The 20,474-nt window shown below is 35.8% G+C and overlaps 1 protein-coding gene across 3 annotated transcripts in view; it reads right to left on the reverse strand.

Moving 5' to 3' along the window:
• Positions 1-3,202: 3,202 nt before the first annotated feature.
• Positions 3,203-20,474, reverse strand: part of SNX2 (sorting nexin 2) — a 34,975-nt gene continuing 17,703 nt past the window's right edge. For 2 of the 3 annotated variants that reach the window (XM_065045308.1, XM_065045310.1), the window contains exons 4-15: positions 19,245-19,311; positions 18,980-19,023; positions 18,752-18,893; positions 15,337-15,415; positions 12,387-12,462; positions 10,988-11,101; positions 10,667-10,760; positions 8,682-8,887; positions 7,441-7,584; positions 4,664-4,744; positions 4,485-4,556; positions 3,203-3,691 (exon numbers count right to left, since the gene is read on the reverse strand). In XM_065045308.1, the coding sequence (XP_064901380.1) occupies positions 3,641-3,691; positions 4,485-4,556; positions 4,664-4,744; positions 7,441-7,584; positions 8,682-8,887; positions 10,667-10,760; positions 10,988-11,101; positions 12,387-12,462; positions 15,337-15,415; positions 18,752-18,893; positions 18,980-19,023; positions 19,245-19,311 (1,170 nt within the window). In that variant the 3' untranslated portion in view covers positions 3,203-3,640. The remainder of the gene's footprint in view (positions 3,692-4,484; positions 4,557-4,663; positions 4,745-7,440; positions 7,585-8,681; positions 8,888-10,666; positions 10,761-10,987; positions 11,102-12,386; positions 12,463-15,336; positions 15,416-18,751; positions 18,894-18,979; positions 19,024-19,244; positions 19,312-20,474) is intronic. The other variant, XM_065045309.1, reaches the window with a different exon arrangement.

Here is a 20,474-nt window from a genome sequence, read left to right on the forward strand (position 1 = left end):
CAAGTTCCTGTAGGAAACTCCACAGAGAAAATAGTCCAACAACACCTCCACTTGGTTTGAGAAATATCTGCTAATACAGATGTTAATCATACTAGAAAAGACAACAAGCAAACCTTCTATCTTCTTAATGTAGGGGAACATAAACAAAATAAATAAGTAAGATTCTTGAAACAACAAGAGTTTTACGATAGGCAAATGCGACAGCTGATCTGGGTCTTCTGTTCAAATTAATCTTGTGATCATAGAATGGTTTGAGTCGGAAGGGACTTTCAAAGATCATGTAGTTCCAACCCCACTGCCATGTACAAGGACACCTTCCTCTAGACCAGGTTGCTCAAAGCCCTGATCAGCCTGGTCCTGAACACTTCCATGGATAGGGCATCTACGATTTCTCTGGACAACCCATTCCCGTGCGTCACCACCCTCATGGTAAAGAATTTCTTCCTTTTATCTAATCTAAATCTACACTCTTTCATTTTAAAGCCGTTACCCCTTGTCCTGTCACCACATGCCCTTGAAAAAGTCCCTCTCCAGCTTTACTATAGGTCTCCTTTAGGTACTGAAATGCCACAATAAGGTCTCCATGGAGCCTTCCCTTCTCCAGGCTGAACAACCCCAACTCTCTCAGCCTTTCTTCATAGCAGAGGTGCTTCAGCCCTCTAATCATCCTCATGGCCTCCTCTGGACTCGCTCCAACAGGTCTGTGTCTTTCTTATGTTGGGGGCTCCAGAGCTGGACACAGTACTCCAAGTAGGGTCTCACAAGAGCTGAGTAGAGGGAGAATCACCTCCGTTAACCTGCTGGACATGGTTCTTTTGATGCAGCCCAGGTGTGGTGGTTTAACCTGAGCTAGCAATATAACCATGACAACTGCCTGCTTGCTCCTCCACACCTCCCACCCCACAACAGAATCAAAAGGAAAGGGAGAAACTCATGAATTGAGATAAACACAATTAAATAAAATAAACAAAACAACACTAATATACTGCTACTAATATATATAAAATGTAAATAGAATATGAAATAAAAGGCACTCAATGCAATTCCTCATGAATTCCGTCTGCACCAAGCAGCCAGTCCCAGGCAGCACCACCTTGGTCCCAAACAGCTGATCCCAGAGAGAGAAAAGAGAAAAAGGCAGAAAGACCCAGAGGCCTCTGCAAAATTGCAGGATGGCAAAAGGCCAAGCTAAAGAAAGTCCCAATCAGAACTCTCCCATACAGGACTCCATCCTGGCTCTGACATAGCCAGTAATAATCTGAAAGATACCGACTCTCCTTAAATATAAAGCATGATGCTAATGGCATGGAACATTCTTACTGATCAGTCTGGGTGTCAGTCAAGCTCTGCCCCATCCATGTCCCGCTTTCCAGCTACCTCACACCTGCGGGCTGAGCGCTCTGAAAGACCTTGGTTCTCAAACGACAACAATTAAAAGCTTTAACTCTGTCCCAGGGTGTTACCTTCTTGTTCTCAAACTACATCCAAATGGCCATGCTAGCTATGAAAAATAAAGGTTTCTAGCTGCATGAAGGAAAACTAACTCATTTTCAGTCAAACCAGCACACCAGGATACAACTTTTTTGTATTAGCAACATTCTGTGACACTGAACTCCAGAAATGTTATTATCCTTTTGTTCTCCAACAGGCTTCCGGTTTTAAGAAAACCTACAGAACTCATTCTCGTTTTCAGTTGTCCAGTATAGACACAGTCACACTAATCCCTGCTTGGAGACTTTCACTAATGTGAAAGTCTTTAAAATTCTTTTATCAGAGAATAAATCTGATCTATAATTCAACTGAATTCTAATCCTGATAAATGCAAAATTAAAAAAAAATCAGGAGCTAAGAATGTTGCATAAACCACTTAAAGAAAAAGAATCATGACAGTATCTTTATCCATTTTGAGCTCTGTATATCCAAATGGAGTATTTAATTCTGCAAGTACCCAGTTTCATTCTCACTGGAACAAATTCGAAGTTTAATGTTGAGCTATTGGTAAATTTTCATTAGCACTGAGCAAGCCCAAGTCAAATATATCATAACACTTAGTAGAGTGTTATGCCTGTATCAATTTCTTTATTGTAAACCTTGTGTATACTTGAGCTTTTCAAAGAGCAGTTACAAGCTAAATTACTTAACAAACACCGATGCACAAGGTAACAGGCTTAAGGTTTTAGCATTTCACTATTTTAAAAGATACTTGATAAAGGCTTGATAAATATTTTTTTTAAGTAACAGTTTCTTTATGTAGTTTCCTTGAAAATTCCTAGCAATATTGAGTCAATGCAGCTCTGTACAGGAACAATAGGAGACACTAATCTGGAAGGTTTATACTAATTTTGTTGCACAAATCAGACTGTATGATTTTACAGCTGAATTTAGGTTTCCATTCTGTTCAGAAACAGTATTGAGTGCTTCTTTATGCTTGACCACAAAGAATACAAATTCATGGGCTTATCCTGCAGTTTTATGATTAGCTGAAAGCAGCAGCTTCTCTTGTATTTTGTATGATTAGCATTTTTCTAAAATTTGTTCATACCCTCTGTTAATATTAATACATGCCATTGACAAACTCAGGATGTTACTAAAATGACAGGGCAGCACATCCCATGTTAATATTGTGTAGTTCAGAAAAATGTTTAGCTGCTCTGATTTCTTACAGAATTCAAATGTATTTTCTACTCAAGAAAATCCAAGTAGAACGCTAGCCCGTACAAGTAACATACACTCAGCTCAATTACCTACTTTTCTTCCTCTCAATTAGCAGAATTATTGCAAGATCTTCTTCCTTTTTTGCATCCTGAGACCACTAAAGACAATAAAATTTATCAGTCCAGTAGGATATCAGTATTTGACCATGCAGGTGATCTTAAGCCTTCAGAAGCTTTGTAAAACACTTGGAAGAGATTTTGGTTTATGCCTGGCTGTTGCCCAAGCGTCAGTCGTTTTGACTGTATCAGTATTAACGCATTACAGCTTACCAAGGCAGTGATAACTTCAGGTGAAAAGAATACCTGTAACAAAGCTATTCATAATTAAAAAACAGAACAGTTTACCACAAACACTGGTTTGTGAGTCTTTAATACCATCTTCAGCATTCTTTACTAAATGTTGTTTCCGGTTTTGATATTATCTGAGTTTGTTCTAAATGCTGCTTCTGAGAACACAAAAAAATATCTACAGACACAAAACCAGAGTGTTTAATGTTTCACAAGGTACATCCCTTTATTATTGTAATCACAAAAACATGATTTTGTACAGGAATGTTTAAGTGAACATTAATCGATGCAATTAGATTTGTTTCATAAAGATCAGGTAAACATACTACAGAACACTGTATTGTAAAGAACAAAAATATCAGTTTTCTGGCCTTGCAGTGCACATTTTAGTGCAAGTATTAAGACACAATAGTGTTCAATTCAGCAATGTATTGCAGAACATCATGCCACAGTCCACTTCAAAGAGGGTCAGGACATGCAGCTTGTTAATAAAATGCTGTAGTATATAAAAAAAGCCACGTGTTAATTCATAAAATATATAGTGGTTTATTTGGATGATTTAAAGTGATTTCACTGTGGAATTTAGTTTTATCCAGGACAAACATCCAGAGTGTCTTGCCATTTGGAATATTCTTCTTTTAGGCTATGGCTTTGGCTTCAGGTAGGAATGCCTCCCAGTATTTTATTAGCTTGAAGAGAAAGGAAAAACACTCATTATTAAGTACTAAATGTTGGAAAACACAGATGCCTTGCTCCTCTTGTGGTAAACTTGTCTCCATCAGACAAAGTAACAACGTAAGTGCTTCATATTATCCATTCACATTATTACATAATGCAAGAAAAAATACAAGTAATATATATATACAAATCTGCTCATAGCAACATAGTTGCTACCACACCTTGAACAAAATGCTGTAGAATACAGTTATACAGAATTAGTTTACAAGCTCAGTTTGCTATTTTTACCTCTAAGGGTACTGCTTTTGTTTTAATTAAACAGAGGGTTATATTCCCAGAATGAACAAAGGAAAGACTCCAGACACTCTTTTGTGAACCATGTCTACTTCTGAGTCACTGGAAACTTGTTTTACTGCTTTACAATATTCAGTTATATTTTATACTTTTTAAAAAGAGCAATAAACATTTAAGTATTCAAGTCTTTTCAGTAAGTCTAAGTAGACATTGACTACAATTTATTCCAATCTATAAGTGAAAGTATTACTTCAGTTTCAGAAGAAGACAAGACCTTCCACTTGCCCGTATCCCTAAGGGAGCTTCTACTTTGTCTCCCTCAATTAGAGCTGTGCAAGGGAGCATAGCAACTGGGAAACTGCAATCACTGTGTTATTCCTCAATACAGTACAGACTATACGTAGTTATTTATGTTTTAGAAACTGTTATACGTAAAGTTTGTCTTTTTTAACTAACCTAATAAGAAATGTTTTAAATATTAACTTGTACAAAACTTAAAATTTATCTTACCTGCTGTTGTGTTTGCACTAACGACTCTAAGTACTTGATAATAACAGTTTTAAAGTCTTTCACTCGTTCCTTCTGTTAATAAATAAATTATGGCATATTAACCTCTTAACCACTTTTACTTGGAATGTCAATATTATCTAAAGTAATACTGTCATTTACTTGGACAAAATTATACGTGCCTCAAATCTTCCCACTTCCTTGCGAATGGTTTTGGAGATCTGTTCAAAATCTTTTTCCCCTTGCTGAACTTTTGTCTCCCACTGGCAAAGGAAAGACATGTAGAGATAAGACTTTGTGTTGTCCATTCAGTCTATCAGTATATGAACTTCTTTTAGTATATTAGTGATAGTCACTCAAGAGCTGAAAAGAACCTGTTTGGTTTTTTTGGCATACTTAAGGGCAAGTCTTACAATAACAATTAAAAAAGTAACAATCTGTATAATAGGATGTCATCAGATCATATAAAACAATGCTATCTCTAGATGAAATATAAAAACATCTTAGTAGTGCTTTTAAGGAACACTTGAATAACATTTTAAAAACATTCTTTAGAAAAGGATCTCTAAAGCTTTGCCTGCTATTCCATTTACAAACACTGCTATAAAAGGGATCTAAACCTGTGAGCTTTCTGTGACTACCTGTCCAGTCAAGTGTGGAAGAGTCTCAAAAGTTAGGTTCCTGTACTTTCATAATCCCAGAACAGAAGATTAAATTTTCATCTCTGCCTATGGTCATGTATATGATTATCTCTAACATATTTCTGTTGCAGATGACAAGCTACTGAAGATGTGTTTATTGGCTTTCCAGTAAAATGGCATGTTGCTTAAGCAAGCCAAAGCACATGCTCTGTTGTTCAGTGGGAACTGTTTCAATGGAAAGCAGGAGTAGAAAAGTTATTGCAGGTAAGAGGAGCACAAAAGGAAAATTCAGAAGAAGTGATGTTACCTGTGGGGTTTTGCCATATTGGGAGTGTGACATTTATGTAACATGACAGTAGTTTATGTTCCTCCTTAGTTTATGGGAAACAACATCCAGCTATACAACAAGAGATCCCCATCATCTACATTACCTTATAACTGCTTTTACACACCTACTGTTAAATTTCAGCTGGCTGTGCAGATATACTGTGAAAAAATACTATCAGCCTCACTCTTTAGATGCATGCAGGCTAACAGATCTTTAAAATGCAACTGTATCTGGTCATCTCAACATATTAACTTGGTCATGGGAGCCAATAAATCCAGTAATGTTGCATCTTCCTTAGAAAAAGGCGTCAGGGAAGCAACATACTTCAATATAGCCTATTCCTGTCAGCAATCCAGTGGTGTTATTTGTTCACAAAACAATTTTGTGGTCCAGTGTCAAGTTACTATTGTGATCAGGGATGAGTATCACCTATGTTCCAAGAAATATCTACATATTTATATTTTTAGTTTATGTTTATCCAGAATCCCCTTATTACCTTTTCATATATACATTATGAAGCTATGCAGTAAGTCATAATAGGATGTCCTTCAAGGAAGAACGGCCTGCATAATTTTTTAATAACTGAAACAATAAAAAACTCATCCAAGGACAAGGCAGATTAAGACTGTGTGTGCCTTCCTACCACAGCAAACAGAGGTGCCTGAAACTTCAGTGAAAGCCTCTACAGGCCTAACAGATCCAACATCCCAGTTTCATCATACCCAAATGCCAGGTCCTCTACAAATTATCACTAGATAATAGTCTGCTATCTTATAGTTTCTGACAAGGAGAAATGTCTCCTTATTCAATAAGGTATTTCTTAGGACTGTTCTTTGGCCTTTTATCTGCAAAAAGCCATGGAGTTATGGATGAAGCTCAAGCTGTGTAGACTTCTACTTTGCAATTTCTCTGCCAGAAGGACTACTATTACAGAATTCAGCAGCTCTGAATATACTTCAATGGCAGCAATAATTTTCAGTCAACACATTTAAATTGTGGTTTTACTAACAACCTTCTCTAATCATCCAATAAAATAGGAAAAATAAATCCTTCAGGAACAAAATAATTAATTAGTTTAATATTGGGATTGATAAAGGATCACTGACTATTTCCTACTACTTCCCATACTCAGGAAGTATTATGGACGAGGAGTTCCAGCTCACTTGGATTGTGGATGGATGGGTGACATCAAGAGACGCAACCAGCAAGAATGTGGTCACACAAGAGTGACAGTAAGTTTTCACAGTAAACAAAGGCCTTTTTTAAGAAAAAGCCAAGTTAATGAGTTACTTCAACACCATATGGAAAATATATTGAAACGCTGAAAGAACAAAGCAGCATATGGTTAGTGACCAATGAGGAAGCCAAAGTAACTGCGAAAGAAAGCCTGAAATCTGGAATGATGTTCTCCCATTATTTAATGGGACAATACTGATGCATAATTAGAATGCATTAATGTTAAATAATTAAGTTGTCCTACCTCTTCAATTTCCTTAGTGAAGCATGATAGAAAAAGTGTATAAATTATGACACTTCAACACGTTATATTTATTTTTACTGAAAGTACACCATATATACATACATATATATATATATATATGGGTAGATATGCTGCATAATTAAGCAAGACATGAAAAGCATTCTTCATTAGTCGTCTTGCCTGGATTTTAGCTTGAGAAGCCAAGAGATGCTCCTCTGACTACCCAAGTGATCTGTTAACAGTTAAAAGCATTATATAACTTGTCCGTGTTCCCCTCCTCCCATCTCCCAGACTCTGCAGAGACAGTATTAACTGCCTTACAGACCTTACAATGAGTAAAACTGTGCACATTTAATATTTTAAATAAACTCCTTTTAACAATTTCAGTAAATATGGAAAACAGAAAATGAGCGATTTGTAAATAAAAATGGTATAAAGTAGTGCATTAATGCAGAATGAATGAGTTAATGCAGAAAGTGTGACCTGCAAAATAATGTTTGATAACATTACCTCTTTTATCTCATCTTTAGCTTGCTGCAATTTATCAGGTTTGTTGGCAAGTTGGAGCTTTGCTTCAGCTTCACGTTTTTTTTGTAAAGTCACCTGAGCATCTTGCCATTTCTGCCAGCATTTCATTCGATGATCAAACACACCCTGTAAGGACAGACAAATGTACTGAACAACTGGAATTGTTAGAGATTTCTAAATTCCTAGTTCGAAAAGGTAATTCTGGATAAAACCTCACTGCATCTACCATGTCTTCTTGCATTTCATTTGACAGCATGCATGAACAGCTCAATACCTCCCACAAATAACACAGTACTCAAGAAGGCTTTTCAGAGCAGACACCTTAGTGTCCCAAAACATTTAATGCTCCTCATTCCATCAGAAGTGAAACAACCACTGAAGTGAAACAACCACTAAAAAATGCTTATTATGCAAACACTTCTCTAAATACTGATTCTATGGAACTTTTAATGCATATATGTAATACATTTTTGTTAGCAATGGACTCAGGTGGCAGAATTAAAGTATACATATATAAATATATATACATATATATATATATATAAATATATATAAATATATATATATATATATATATATATATATGTATATATATATATATATATGTATATATATGTATATATATATACATATATATATATATATATATATATATATATACACACTCCCAACAAAGTGGCAAGTTCAAAGATATTCCTGGATAAAATTCATGGATACCCCATCCTGTGTCAAAACCTAATAAGGCTGTGCAGCATGACTTACACCAAAATTGAATATTTTCTTTCATGATATGTAAATCTACAAATTGCATTTGTTTCTTATTTACAGAAACTATTTTCTATCTACCAAATACAGCCAAATTATGTTATTGAAAATTTATGAGCATACTGTAAAAATAAGTAATCTGGAAGAAACAAGTACAGTATGCTTAGACACAGTAACATATGGCATCACCAAATATTGTGCACAATCATTACTGCTCGAAGTACATGATGTTCACCATTTACATTTTGTCTAAATCTTATTAATCCACTCCCACTTTCATCATTGGAATAACTGATCATGGATGGACTCATTTTATTCAGCTAGCATTTCAGGAAAAAAATTAGTCTTAATTGTTTCACGGCGTGTACAAATGCACACATTCATTTATGCTAAGCATACAAGTTGAGGAACATTACTTTAAACACAAAAATCATTGTTTGTTTTCTGATAGTACTCACTTTTACTGCAGCAATGAGACGAATGTAATCACCAAGCAGTTCTGAGAACACATAGAAATCAGCAAAAGCTTGTTCTTGATGCAACTGATCTATCTTCTCCTCAACCTCTGCAAGCTGAGACAAAGCTCTAGATAGAGCAGTGTGGTCCTCAGAATTGCCTAACATGGCAGCACTTTTAGCAAAGGCAGCTGTATTGGCTGAAAGCTCTGAAATACAAGAGTAATGTTCAGTACAATGTAGTTAATTTGCTTTATTACTCTGCAGCATAGATCAATAGAACAGAGACCTCTGCCCTATTTCAAACCTAACTTCACCAACTGAAAAATATGAGCTGTATTTCCTAAAGCTCATGATAAAATACACAAGGAGGTCACAATGAAACCATATGTAGGAGAAAAACTCCTGCACAAAAAACTGTCCATCAGTAAATGTTTTGGCAAAAGACATGAAAAAAACCTGTCACTTTGGTATTATGCAACTGCCTAGTTCAGAGAAAAAGCAACCTGACAAAGCCAAGTCACTCACAGACCAAATTAAAAACAATTTTAACAGGTCTATAGCACAGTTGTTCCATATAGCACAGAGTGGAAAAGAACCCAACTGTTTCAAAAAAACATGACCCCTATGAGTGGAATTTAGTTCTGTTGTACTTTTTTATTGACTAAAGTACCTTTAACTGGGCATTCTGAGATGCCTTTAAAGAAAAAAAACAACACATACAAGCATGGCTGGGATCTATGAAGGTAAAATTTTGAGCTCATTTATGAATAAATACTAAGGAAATTTTCTCATCAAATCCCATGTAAATCATACTGTACAAAGTTAAGTTCTATGAAGGACCTTTGACTAAATGTTTAATCCAAATTATTTCAAGATTAAAAATGCAGGTTTGTTTTCAAGTATGCTGCTTCTGCAGAATCATCAGAATACCAGAAATGTTTGTAAAAACAAAATGTCTTCAGATGTTTAAAAGCCTTACTATTTGAACATGACTTAAAACAAAAACAAAACCCACTTCTTCAAATCTATAAGCTGGTGTCAAATCAACAGAAAACACACACATTTTCCATTACTTATTAAAATACTCTTTGATATTGAAGACATCTGGCCAAAGATTTCTTTTTACTACAGAGAGTAATTCCTGACAGTTATGAGAAAGCAACTTACAAAATTTTCACGTACTTTTCAAAGTGTAGAGCTGAAAGGTGACCCCATATTTTAACATAACAAAGTAGCATTGCAGGGCACATTTATGGTCTTCCTTGAGCTACAAAGTTTTGGCAGGTTTTTTTTGTTTGTTTGTTTGGTTGGTTGGTTTTTTGTTGTTGTTGTTGTTGTTTGGTTTTTTTTTTATTATTATTATTATCTTATGGATAGTGATCTTTTGCAAAACAGCAGCACAGGTGATTAAAATAGGAACTTATAGGCTTTGCTTCTAAAACAAGTAAACCGAAAGCTGATATTCGGAGACTACTTATCTTCCTAGAAAAGTTTACCTTAACAGTAGCTTGATCATGTATCATTATGTGGACCAAATTAAGAACAGTAAATTCCTGTTTAAGAGCTTAAATTCAGTTAACAGAGCAATATGGAACCAAAAGATATTTAAATGGATTTATGCAGTCACTCTTTGTTCAGAAGGAAATAACTCTTGCCATGAGACCTACAGATAGAGTTATGGATGTCTACTGTAGTAGAATCACTTGCTAGGTATGGTATTGAATCTCTGTAAGAAAAAAAATTATGTTAAATCAATATAGTAACTTTAAGAATGAGAGATATTCTGGTTAAAATTAAGATTAAAAACAGGTATACAAAAATGCTGAGCACTGTAAACTAAAAAGTATCAGTAGAAGATTTTTGCATTAAAATATACTGTATAACTCTATTAGTTAAGAGCTCTGACATACTAAAATCTTGTTTCCTCACTAGTTCCTAAAGTTCTAAGCACTTCAGTTCATGCAGCCACATAAAAATAAAAATACCTTTTCTGTGACAGACTAATGCTTCGACACTGGCATGAAGTTTCCTAAGTTGCTGATCCAGATTCTCAAATTGCTGCTGTTTTTCTTCAAACCACTGACAAAAGATGAAAGTGTCAAGCATTACAAATTAGATTACCAGCAACATTTCTGGTTTTAAAGAAGCAAATTATCCACGTACTGCCAGGGTGGTCAACTGATACAGCTGAGAATTCAGGCCAATAAGCAAATTAATAACCCATTTTCTACTTCTAGAGCTTTAAAATGCAATTGTTGAGGCTCATTAATTCATCTCATTATTCAACCCGAAAAATCAGCTCTTACTGCATCCGATTCATTCATCTTGATTGTCATTTTGTTGACAGCGTCAGCAGCCTTGTTCACCATCCTCAATATTCCTGCTCCACTCAGAGCCTGGGTGTTAACTGCTCTTGGCAGCTGGAATTGAATGACAAATAAGGGCAAACAGACTGGTTAAAAGGATGGAGGTTTAACTGGGCACAAGGGGGAAAGAGAAGGATATAGTGTTTTCTTTACTCCTATGTCTTTCAATACAGTGGAATCTAATTTCTCAGATTTACTGCTTCTACATTCTCTAGAGGAAAACTTAAAAAACATAGACTATTTACTTTTCTTCTATATCTTTACATTTAAATGGAGCAAACACCCCACTTGTCCAAAGTTATTATGAACTAGCCAAAGGTCCTAACTAGCCACTGATACACTACAGAGAACAAACTGACACTATAGGAACACAAAGACTTAGGTTTACAACAAATTAGATGAAAAAAGTTCTGTAAAATATTTAACTGCAATGCAAGATTTGCACTGTGTGCTGATTACTGAAGGTTGATATCTTCTTGCTTTTCAACACAGGCCGGATTTCAAAACCTACTTTATGCATATCAAGAGAACTGTGTATTTGCTTAGAAATCTTCAGGGGTAAGTTAACAACCTTTAAATTTAACTGATATTATTACTGAAGCTGGTCTAAATACACCACACAAGGTGGTCCCTATGTCAGACCATTTACCCTTCATGTGATGTTTTGTCTGTCAGCAGCATTGACAAATCCACTTCAAGTTATCTATCAATGATGCTTTTGTCAGTAGTGAGGTCTCTGTGACTTATTAGTATAACAAAGATATTGACATTGGCCAAAAGACAATTCAGTATTACAGTCAATCTACTATGCACATTTATAAAGAGCTATTATGTATCTTTAACAATATATTTTATATTGTGAAAGGTGCCAGACTGATAGCATGGGTGACTGAAGTACTGTAGTCACAAAACATCTAGCTCAGCTGGCAGCAATGCTAGTGTTTTCACATTATTCTACCAATACCTCTCAAGCTGGACTCCTAGAGGCAAGACAGCTGCTTCTAAGCCAGTTCAATGCTTGATCTTACTTATTAATCAGTAAGATCAATTATGACTTTTCACCACATATGACAAGTTTCACTCTGAACTGGACAGACCAACTTGCTTGAGAAGTCACTGAACAGCAAATAGCTTTTGGTCATTACCACTCCTAAGTTTTATCAGAGGCAGACCCACACCATTACCTAAGCAGTCTCTGCCATTCAGTCCCATGAGTGGTAACAATCCCATTTGATTTCATGCAAATTTAGGGGATTAGGTCTCAATGCAAACAGAATATACTGCTTTTTAGGTTACTGTATCTATAAACAAGTGGGAGAACTTAAAAGAAATGAAATACCTCAGAACTTTCCAAGAACTGTCTTAAATCTGGATCCTGCAACAAGGTTGGATGTTTTACAGTTCGTTGTAGGTACCTATGATTTTAAAAATTAAAATGTTAGATAACAAAACAGATTTAATGTGCCTGAAAGCACTGAAAGTGTCCTTCATTTAAAGAATGAGGACAGTGCATCACACAACCCCCCTCATTATCTAATTGGGTTTGAACACTCCTAAAAGTTACCTCTAAAGAAAGGGTCAGATGACAGTTCAGTCCCCCCCATGCCCCTTCAATCCTTTGCCTCTCTGCTGACTCTCCAAACCATATTTATGCATCCTGTCACCTTCCTCCAACAGACACTTAGGCTGTTGTCCTACAGAGTTACAAGCTAGGACCACTAAGCCGCTGAAACATTCACCAAATGTCAGGAAACCTGGAACTTCTGACTCAAAGTAATACAGCCCCATGCACTCCATACCACAATGTAACACAGCAAAAGTGCAGGCAGTAGTTTCTAACATAATTTATTTGCACCAGAAACTGCTTAAGGTGGGACCTGTAATTTTTTGTGTTTCTGCTTAGATCTAAAAACTGCTGATTAAACAAATATGGGTTGAAGAAAGAAATTTTAACAGTATTCTTCCTCTAAAAACCACTGGAAGTTTGTTTTCTGCTAAAGACGGCTGCAAGTTTGTCATAACTAATTTTAGCATTATGTATTGGTAGAATGTGTCCAATGTTTAAATGAATACTTTATAGAAATCTAGTACCTCAAAAGATGACAGGAACATAGGAAAGTATGTGATATTGCTAATTAAGATGCAGAGAGATAACACTATCAACAGCACGCTCTACCTTTTGCAAAGCTTCAGTTTTGCTCCAGCCTCAGCTGCAAAGTACCAGAGCTGTGTTCACAGTTTGCCTAGAAACTGTCCTAGAAACCAGCGTGTGAGTTGTGACTTCTAAATGGAAGTCTGAGTATGCTGATATGGTAAAAATAATGTATTTTTTCCATCCTCCATCAGGTATGGCCACTAGATCCTTATTTTAATTCCTGAAGAAGCTAAGGGTTGCAGTAAAACTATTTTATACCTTAGATAGTTCAACTCTTCCTTGCTTGTTGTATACTCAGTAGCAAGTACAAGTTAATGTGGCAAGCAGATAAAGAGATTCTTCTCTAGAAATCTGCTGCTAGAGAATAATCTTTACTCTGAGGGAGACTTCTAACATTTTTCCTGGAGACAACCGGCCATGTGCTTGAGGACATTTTGCCAGGCAGACTTCCAGTATGTAAATTCACTATTCCAGGGCTTAAGTTTTAGTGAATTCAACTAACAAGGTACATTGCTCTCCTTCCCACTTCCTCTGTAGTTCTCGGTTCAGAAAAGCAGATTTCTTTGGTATGGCTTTCTGTGGAATGTTAATATCTTTTCAGCAGGCTTAGGCAAGAGCAACAGAACCACTGCTCCTAAATATCATTTGAACACCTTGGAAGGTAGGTAACTTTTTGATTCTGAAAAGACAGCTAAAGTTGGCATGCTGAAAATGCTAGTCCTTGTCAGATAAGATATTCATAAAAAGAAAAAAAAATAGAATCAACTGTGAAGCCTTCCCAACACCAGCAAATGTCCTGGGGAGACCATTCCCCAGTATGGAAGTAGTGCTCAACATCCACCAGAAGTGATACACTCGTGTAACTCCTTTAACACACAAACAAACAAACAAAACAAACAAAACCAGCATTTAAAGCAAGCACACAAGCTTGTGAACTGAACTTCTTCTAATCCTACTTCTGTTATTCAGGTAAGCAAACAAGAGGGAAATTAGTCATCTCTATTCCTAAGACTTAAAGTTGTGTGGAAGCACCTGATTAGTTACCTGAGACCAATTAATCTAATCCCAGTTGTTATTATAAGTCTTCCTATCTCAGGGCATTTCTCTTTAAGCAACAGACTTGTTCTATAACCGGAACATGTTTCACAGTTCCACTCCAAGTGACAAAATAACTTCAGTAACTTCTGGGTGTAATTCTAAGTGGCAAATGTGAACCTATATGTCAATTTTCAGAAACAGATAACTATGGCAGAACAACCTATCAGTATTTTGAGGTTCAGTATCATTTCAGATGTTCTCCTCTTACTTAGGAAATGGAAAAATACTAGCAATGGGATTCTGAAGAGGTATCTTTTGTGTAAGATTGGCTCTGGAACTCCAGAGGTTCAAGAACTTTATACATTATCTGTTAGATCTTTCAACATACCATCTAAAAATTTGGACTTTTGTTAGTTCTCTAGTTTAAGTGAAACTGTTGTATGGTATATTGTGTATGTGTTACGATGCAACTGCATCACAGCAATGGGCATATTACAAAATCACACCAAAATGTGGAAGTTCTGCTAGTTACTTTCTAAAGGCTTTACTAGACATGTCAACAGGGAAAAATGATGCAGTATATCAGTGACAGTACATTTCCACGGGAAAGATAGTTGAACAATATTAGTTGTACATCAGTGCTGGGTGACAGAGATCCAACATCTCTGATGTTAAAATTCAGCTAGTCACATCAATGTTCTGTGAGTCTTTTCACTGTCAAGTGACTGAAGGTCTCTTTTACTCCTCTCTGCCAAACGGTTGATTTTCTATGGAACAGATATACTGCTGAAGTGCCTTAATTCCTCAAACACAAAATGTCTAAGTTATCTCATATAGAAAATTTTAGTTACTGAATCACTGCAATCTAGGTTTTAAGCATCAGCCAGTTTGAAAACAGCTATAATTCTCTCTATGAATAAGGCTACATTTCACATTACTGATGGGAATTACTCCATTTCTACATAAAAATTCAGCAGCTGCATACTTTCTTCAGAATCTAAGTACAGATGGCCAAGACCCCAATTACAGAGCCCACATGGTATATATTACAAACAATTCTGAGGTTAAACAAGTTTTAGTTAAATATATACATTACCTTTCTAGAGCTGCTCTTCTTTTCTCTACAAATTCAGTAGATGAAGAATCTTCCTTGCCTACTTTAACCTTGGTCATGCCTTTGAAGAAAATGGCATCATATTGTTTCTACTTCATCATAAAGAAATCATTAACATAACTGATGTGATCAGAAGATAAAGCTCACCTACATTTATGTATTTAATTCAAATCACAATGAAAAACACTACATAGGAACAGAAAAAAACATCACCACTCTATGCTGCATGGTTTTGTTGGAGCAGCTCCATGAAATATGCAATTTCCTGTAATATATTGTGATTAGAAGTTATACAAAACTTGTTTAATTTGCATTTATTAATACAATGCAAATGGTGATTGGAGTCTTACTGGTCACTTGTGTTCAGAAGAAGGAAACAGTTACCCAAGTAAAGCAGAATAGGAAAATACATCTTAGGTTATAAGCTTATTAAATGGTAAGCTTATTACCAATATTTTCATTCTATTCTTTTTAAGTTCTAAAACTAAGAGTTTTTTAGTCAACTAAGGCAAATTAACTCTGAAAATTCTGAAGCATGTGAACAACTACAGACTGAATGGAGAATAAAATTAGCAGAATAAAATGTATTCAGGTTTACATCTCTTCAATCTGCTCAAATCAAGAGTGTCCAAAAAGCTATGACAAGGGAGCCAGTTATTGATGTATTGCAGTATAGGAAATACATTCAGCCTCAGTGACAGAAGAACTCTAAAACTGACAGACTGAGATCAATATTTTACATGCTAAAGACACAAACTCAGAGGGAGTTTAGGAACTCGAGTCCTATCAGAACTACCATGAAACACCAAACATTCGTAATTATTCTTATTTCGTAAAACATGAGAGGTATATTATGGTACACACCAAACATCTTATTTCTACCTGCAGTGTATTACTGCTCTGTTAGTTCTGTGCTTCTCCAGTTAAAAGATCTAAGTCTGAGATTCTGAATATGTACTCTGTGACCTGCCAGGTCTACCATTACCACAGTTGTTCTTCACCCAGTTTCCCTTCTGGCTTTAGAAGTTTCATACAGTAACCAATGGAGAAGACAAACAGCATTCTTACAGGAACAAGGAGTGACCCTTAACCTCTCAGTGAAGCTTTAGTTTTTCCCTTCTCTGTAACATGATGAAAATAAATCCAATTGGTGTTTTTTCAGAGGAATACTACACAGTGCAATGTAACCATAAATCCACAAATTCATCTGCAAAATCAAATATGTCTTTAAGTACAAGGATTAAACCATCCAAACAAAGGTGAGATAATTCACATCTCATCTTTTTGCATTAATATATTACCATTTGTTAATATTTCACTGAAAAAAGCATGAAATCCTGCAGTTTAACACAAAAAATCTTTCACATTTGATAGCAACAGAAGTTCATAGGGAAAAAACTAAATATGTAATCAAATGATGAATAAAAAGAATTCCTAACTTGTGATACTGACAGTTTTGTCTAGATACCATGTCAGGTTTCTTTCCCTGCTAACATAAGCCTATTTAAATGCATACGTAAAAGGCAGCTCCTGTAGCCCGTGCACTCTAACCCTTCCCAGGAAAGGACCCATGACTTAATAGGTTATTTTCTTAAAAACAGAAAACATGATTTTTCAACACACATATATAAGCAGTGAGGCAGTTTGGATGAATGTCCAACTCCAGCTCACCACTGACTTCGTCTTCTCCGGCTGTTCCACAGTCAGTAATCGAACACTTGAATTTGTGGCTAAGGTCTGGAATGCCAGCCCCTCCCATTTGTCACCAAAGTAAAGCTGGAGCTTAAAACTCCAGGTGTTATCAATAATGTAACAGAATGAACAGACTAAGGACTTTTGTACAAGACACACTGCTTAACACTGAACGTATGATGTATCATCATTTTAGGACTTTAAAAACAAGCCTGTGTGATGTAAACAGAATATGTCACCTCATTTTGAACTATTTTGCTAGTTCACTGCTTTAAGATGCCTCATTTTAAATCAGCCCAGAATCCCTTCTTTTCTCCAGAATTAGAAATGTATGGACTGTGTATTTTTGGACAGAACTAAACACCACTGAGCACTGAAGTCTGAGTTTAAAGCGGGAGTTTCAGGCTCTTTGTAAAATGTCTGAGGGAGTCTGTGAGTTTTCCCAAATTACCTGTAGCTCAACAGTCTCTTTACAAGGATCTGAAGTTACAGTAAGCGCTTGCTTACACTGCAGTAAGTCCCACCATTTTACACACTTCCAGGTGTATCAATATTTATTCTGGTTTTGTTCAAGTGGTACCTCAAATCCAGTCCAAGCTTTGTCTTAGATGAATTTGACTGCGATGCAAATACTAAATTTCCATATACTTGCACACTGTCATGGGTGTCTTAAATGTTATATCATCCAAAGGAAATTACTAGAAACCTCACTCCATCTTTATAAGGCCTGTTGGCATTTGTAATTAAACTTTTGTTATATGAAAATTGGTCACTACAGAATCATACACCACTTTCAAGAACTACCAAAAATTGGGATCAGATTTTCAGTTTTACAGACTGAAAAATGCAGTACTTTTCCACAGAGTTAAAGCACGATTTTCCCAAGCTTTCTGCAGCCTACATCTACTCAGTCTGCCTATTATATGAAAAGCTGTTGCTCTGATTAGCTTTACAGACTAAACTACTGAAAAAACACCTCCTGCCAGTCCCTACATATCAGAGTTCTACAGAAAAATCTCTTATTTGTATGAGTAAGCCAAAAGACTTGAACAAGCTTTACTGTTTTAAGTGTTTAGTTATTTTGAATCTCTGCTGCTTGCAGCTCACAAAACTGAAGTTGCTTCAATGAATGAGGAATGCTGCTTTGTTCATGGATAAAGGATCTGATCCTTCAAGGCATTCACAAAGACTAACATCACTCAGAAATGTTTTCCAAATAAGAACTGAGGAATGAACCAGAGATTTAGCATTCACCATGACTAAAAGAAACAGACAAGTATTAGAGAGGTGGAGTAGTCATGAAGCTTTGTATATCGCAGGCAACTAATAACAGCACAAGTTAAAGAAAATAAACTTTCATTTGACATCTTTGTTTTGATAGACTAATCAGCTCTTAAAGGGCAACAGTGAAGAAACAATAACAGATAAGAAACAGAAGGCCATGTATTAAGACAAATGTTCCTCTTATTTTCAATACTGGTCTGAGTTAGGAGGAGGCCAGTACTTATCTTTCCAATTTAGTGTGAACTTTTTAAAACACAGAACAGGAAGAATATTTAATAGTTTGGACCACTTAATAAGCAGTAAGTAATATTTGTGCAGAGAATTATTTCTTTTACAAGTCCAACAGGTATTACAATACTTAATTTGTATTACAGTGCTTAAATGACATGCTTAAATTCAACCTCACAGGAACGACACTTACCTACTATACTTTTTTCTGGAGCTGGAGGCACAATGTAACCAATATGCATGTACTTTGTTGTTAACTTGCTGTGCAAGCCAAGAAAATCACTGAATCTTCTTTTAACAGAGAATTCATTTTTGTGGAACATGGAAAGTGATGTCTTAAAAAAAAAATTGTTATGAGTTACTGATCCATCTACTCAGCTACAATACAAAATTATCTGCAAATATTTGTTGTATCAGTTACCTTTGTTGTTACTCTGTATGCCATATAAGCATTCATGCCATCCCCTGTAAGAAAATTAAGATTATTATTTTAGGGCAAATTATTTTAATCCCTCCACACACTTTTACTTTTTTTTCCCCCTCCAAAATACACATTAAATAGCTTTCCATTTACATACTAAAAACTGCCAAGAGATAACTGCATAGGAAGTCATACTAAAATCTCAGCATAGTCTTCAAGGGATAAAATAGCCTATCATCTGACTTACTAGGCTCAAGAAACTTACCAACTTTCTCTGGGTCTGATACATTGATTTCTATATCAAACAAATCTCCATTTGCTTCCTCTTCAATCTGGGAAAAAGACATGCCACATTTAACAAGGTAATGTACATTAATACTATGTACGGTTAAAAGGATAATGGTACAGAGGAATGAGGAGGAAAAGTCAGAAAGTTTGTATAACAAAAAAGCCCTTCCAGACCCATCATCTAACATTAAGTAACCATGACTTCTAACACGTAGTGTCACTGCAAAAAAGCTGATGTGATAGACTTGGCAGTGTCAAGTTTATAGATTGACTCAATGATCTTAAAGATATTTTCCAACCTAAATAATTCTGTGATTTTAGTTTTAAGCTTTCTTGCAAAAGCTTTTAGTAAGGCAGCCCTTTCTCAGGACTTGTTTGCCTCAGAAATTTTAGTACGTATTTATCCAAGAGGTGTGTTCATAGTATCTCCTCCCATGCCAGTAGATACTATCGTTCAAAAACCACTCTTATTTGTGATATCTCTGCATGCCCCTAATTAAATGACAGATATTCCTTTTTATTAATGGTATTTGTAGCAGAAGAGCTTTGGAAAAGTAACAGATAGAAAATTTTTTGACACTTGCCTGAACTCTAATAATGCAGAATTTCGTAATCTTTCATACAATATACGTTAAGTTTGACAAAGAGATCTTAAGAAACACCATGGCAAAACAGACAGTGTATCAGGGCTGAAGGGTGGAAAATCAGAATAAAATGCCATCTTGTGGTATCGGGAAAAGCAACCATCACTGAGTCACCAGTAAGTTTTGTTTGCAAACTCATATAGCAGAGGCACTGTCTATTAAGAGAACACTGCAGAATGAATAGCATTTGGCAATGCCCAGGCTTTGAAGGGAACACAAAATCTAAACAGCTATGCTAAAACTACCATTAGCCTCTTCTGCTTCTTAGCATGCAGGATAATGCTAACAACTGCTTTCTCCATTTCCCCATTAAAAATAGCTTCAGAAATACAAGTTGAAACCTGTAACATGCTAGTAGGAGTTAAGCTAAGGGAGTCTATTTCCTAACATACAGCATTAATATTTCTCCGGTATCAAGTTCACAGCTTACTTCTACATACACTTTAACAATATCTGTTCTGAAGGAATGGAGCGTCTTACTTCTAACACTACAGATCTCCAACATACTCACCTAAGTAATGGATTGTTATGGTATTTTCGTAGGTCAAATTCATACTAAACTT

The sequence above is a fragment of the Columba livia genome, chromosome Z (assembly GCF_036013475.1).
Source record: "Columba livia isolate bColLiv1 breed racing homer chromosome Z, bColLiv1.pat.W.v2, whole genome shotgun sequence".
Taxonomy (NCBI): domain Eukaryota; kingdom Metazoa; phylum Chordata; class Aves; order Columbiformes; family Columbidae; genus Columba; species Columba livia.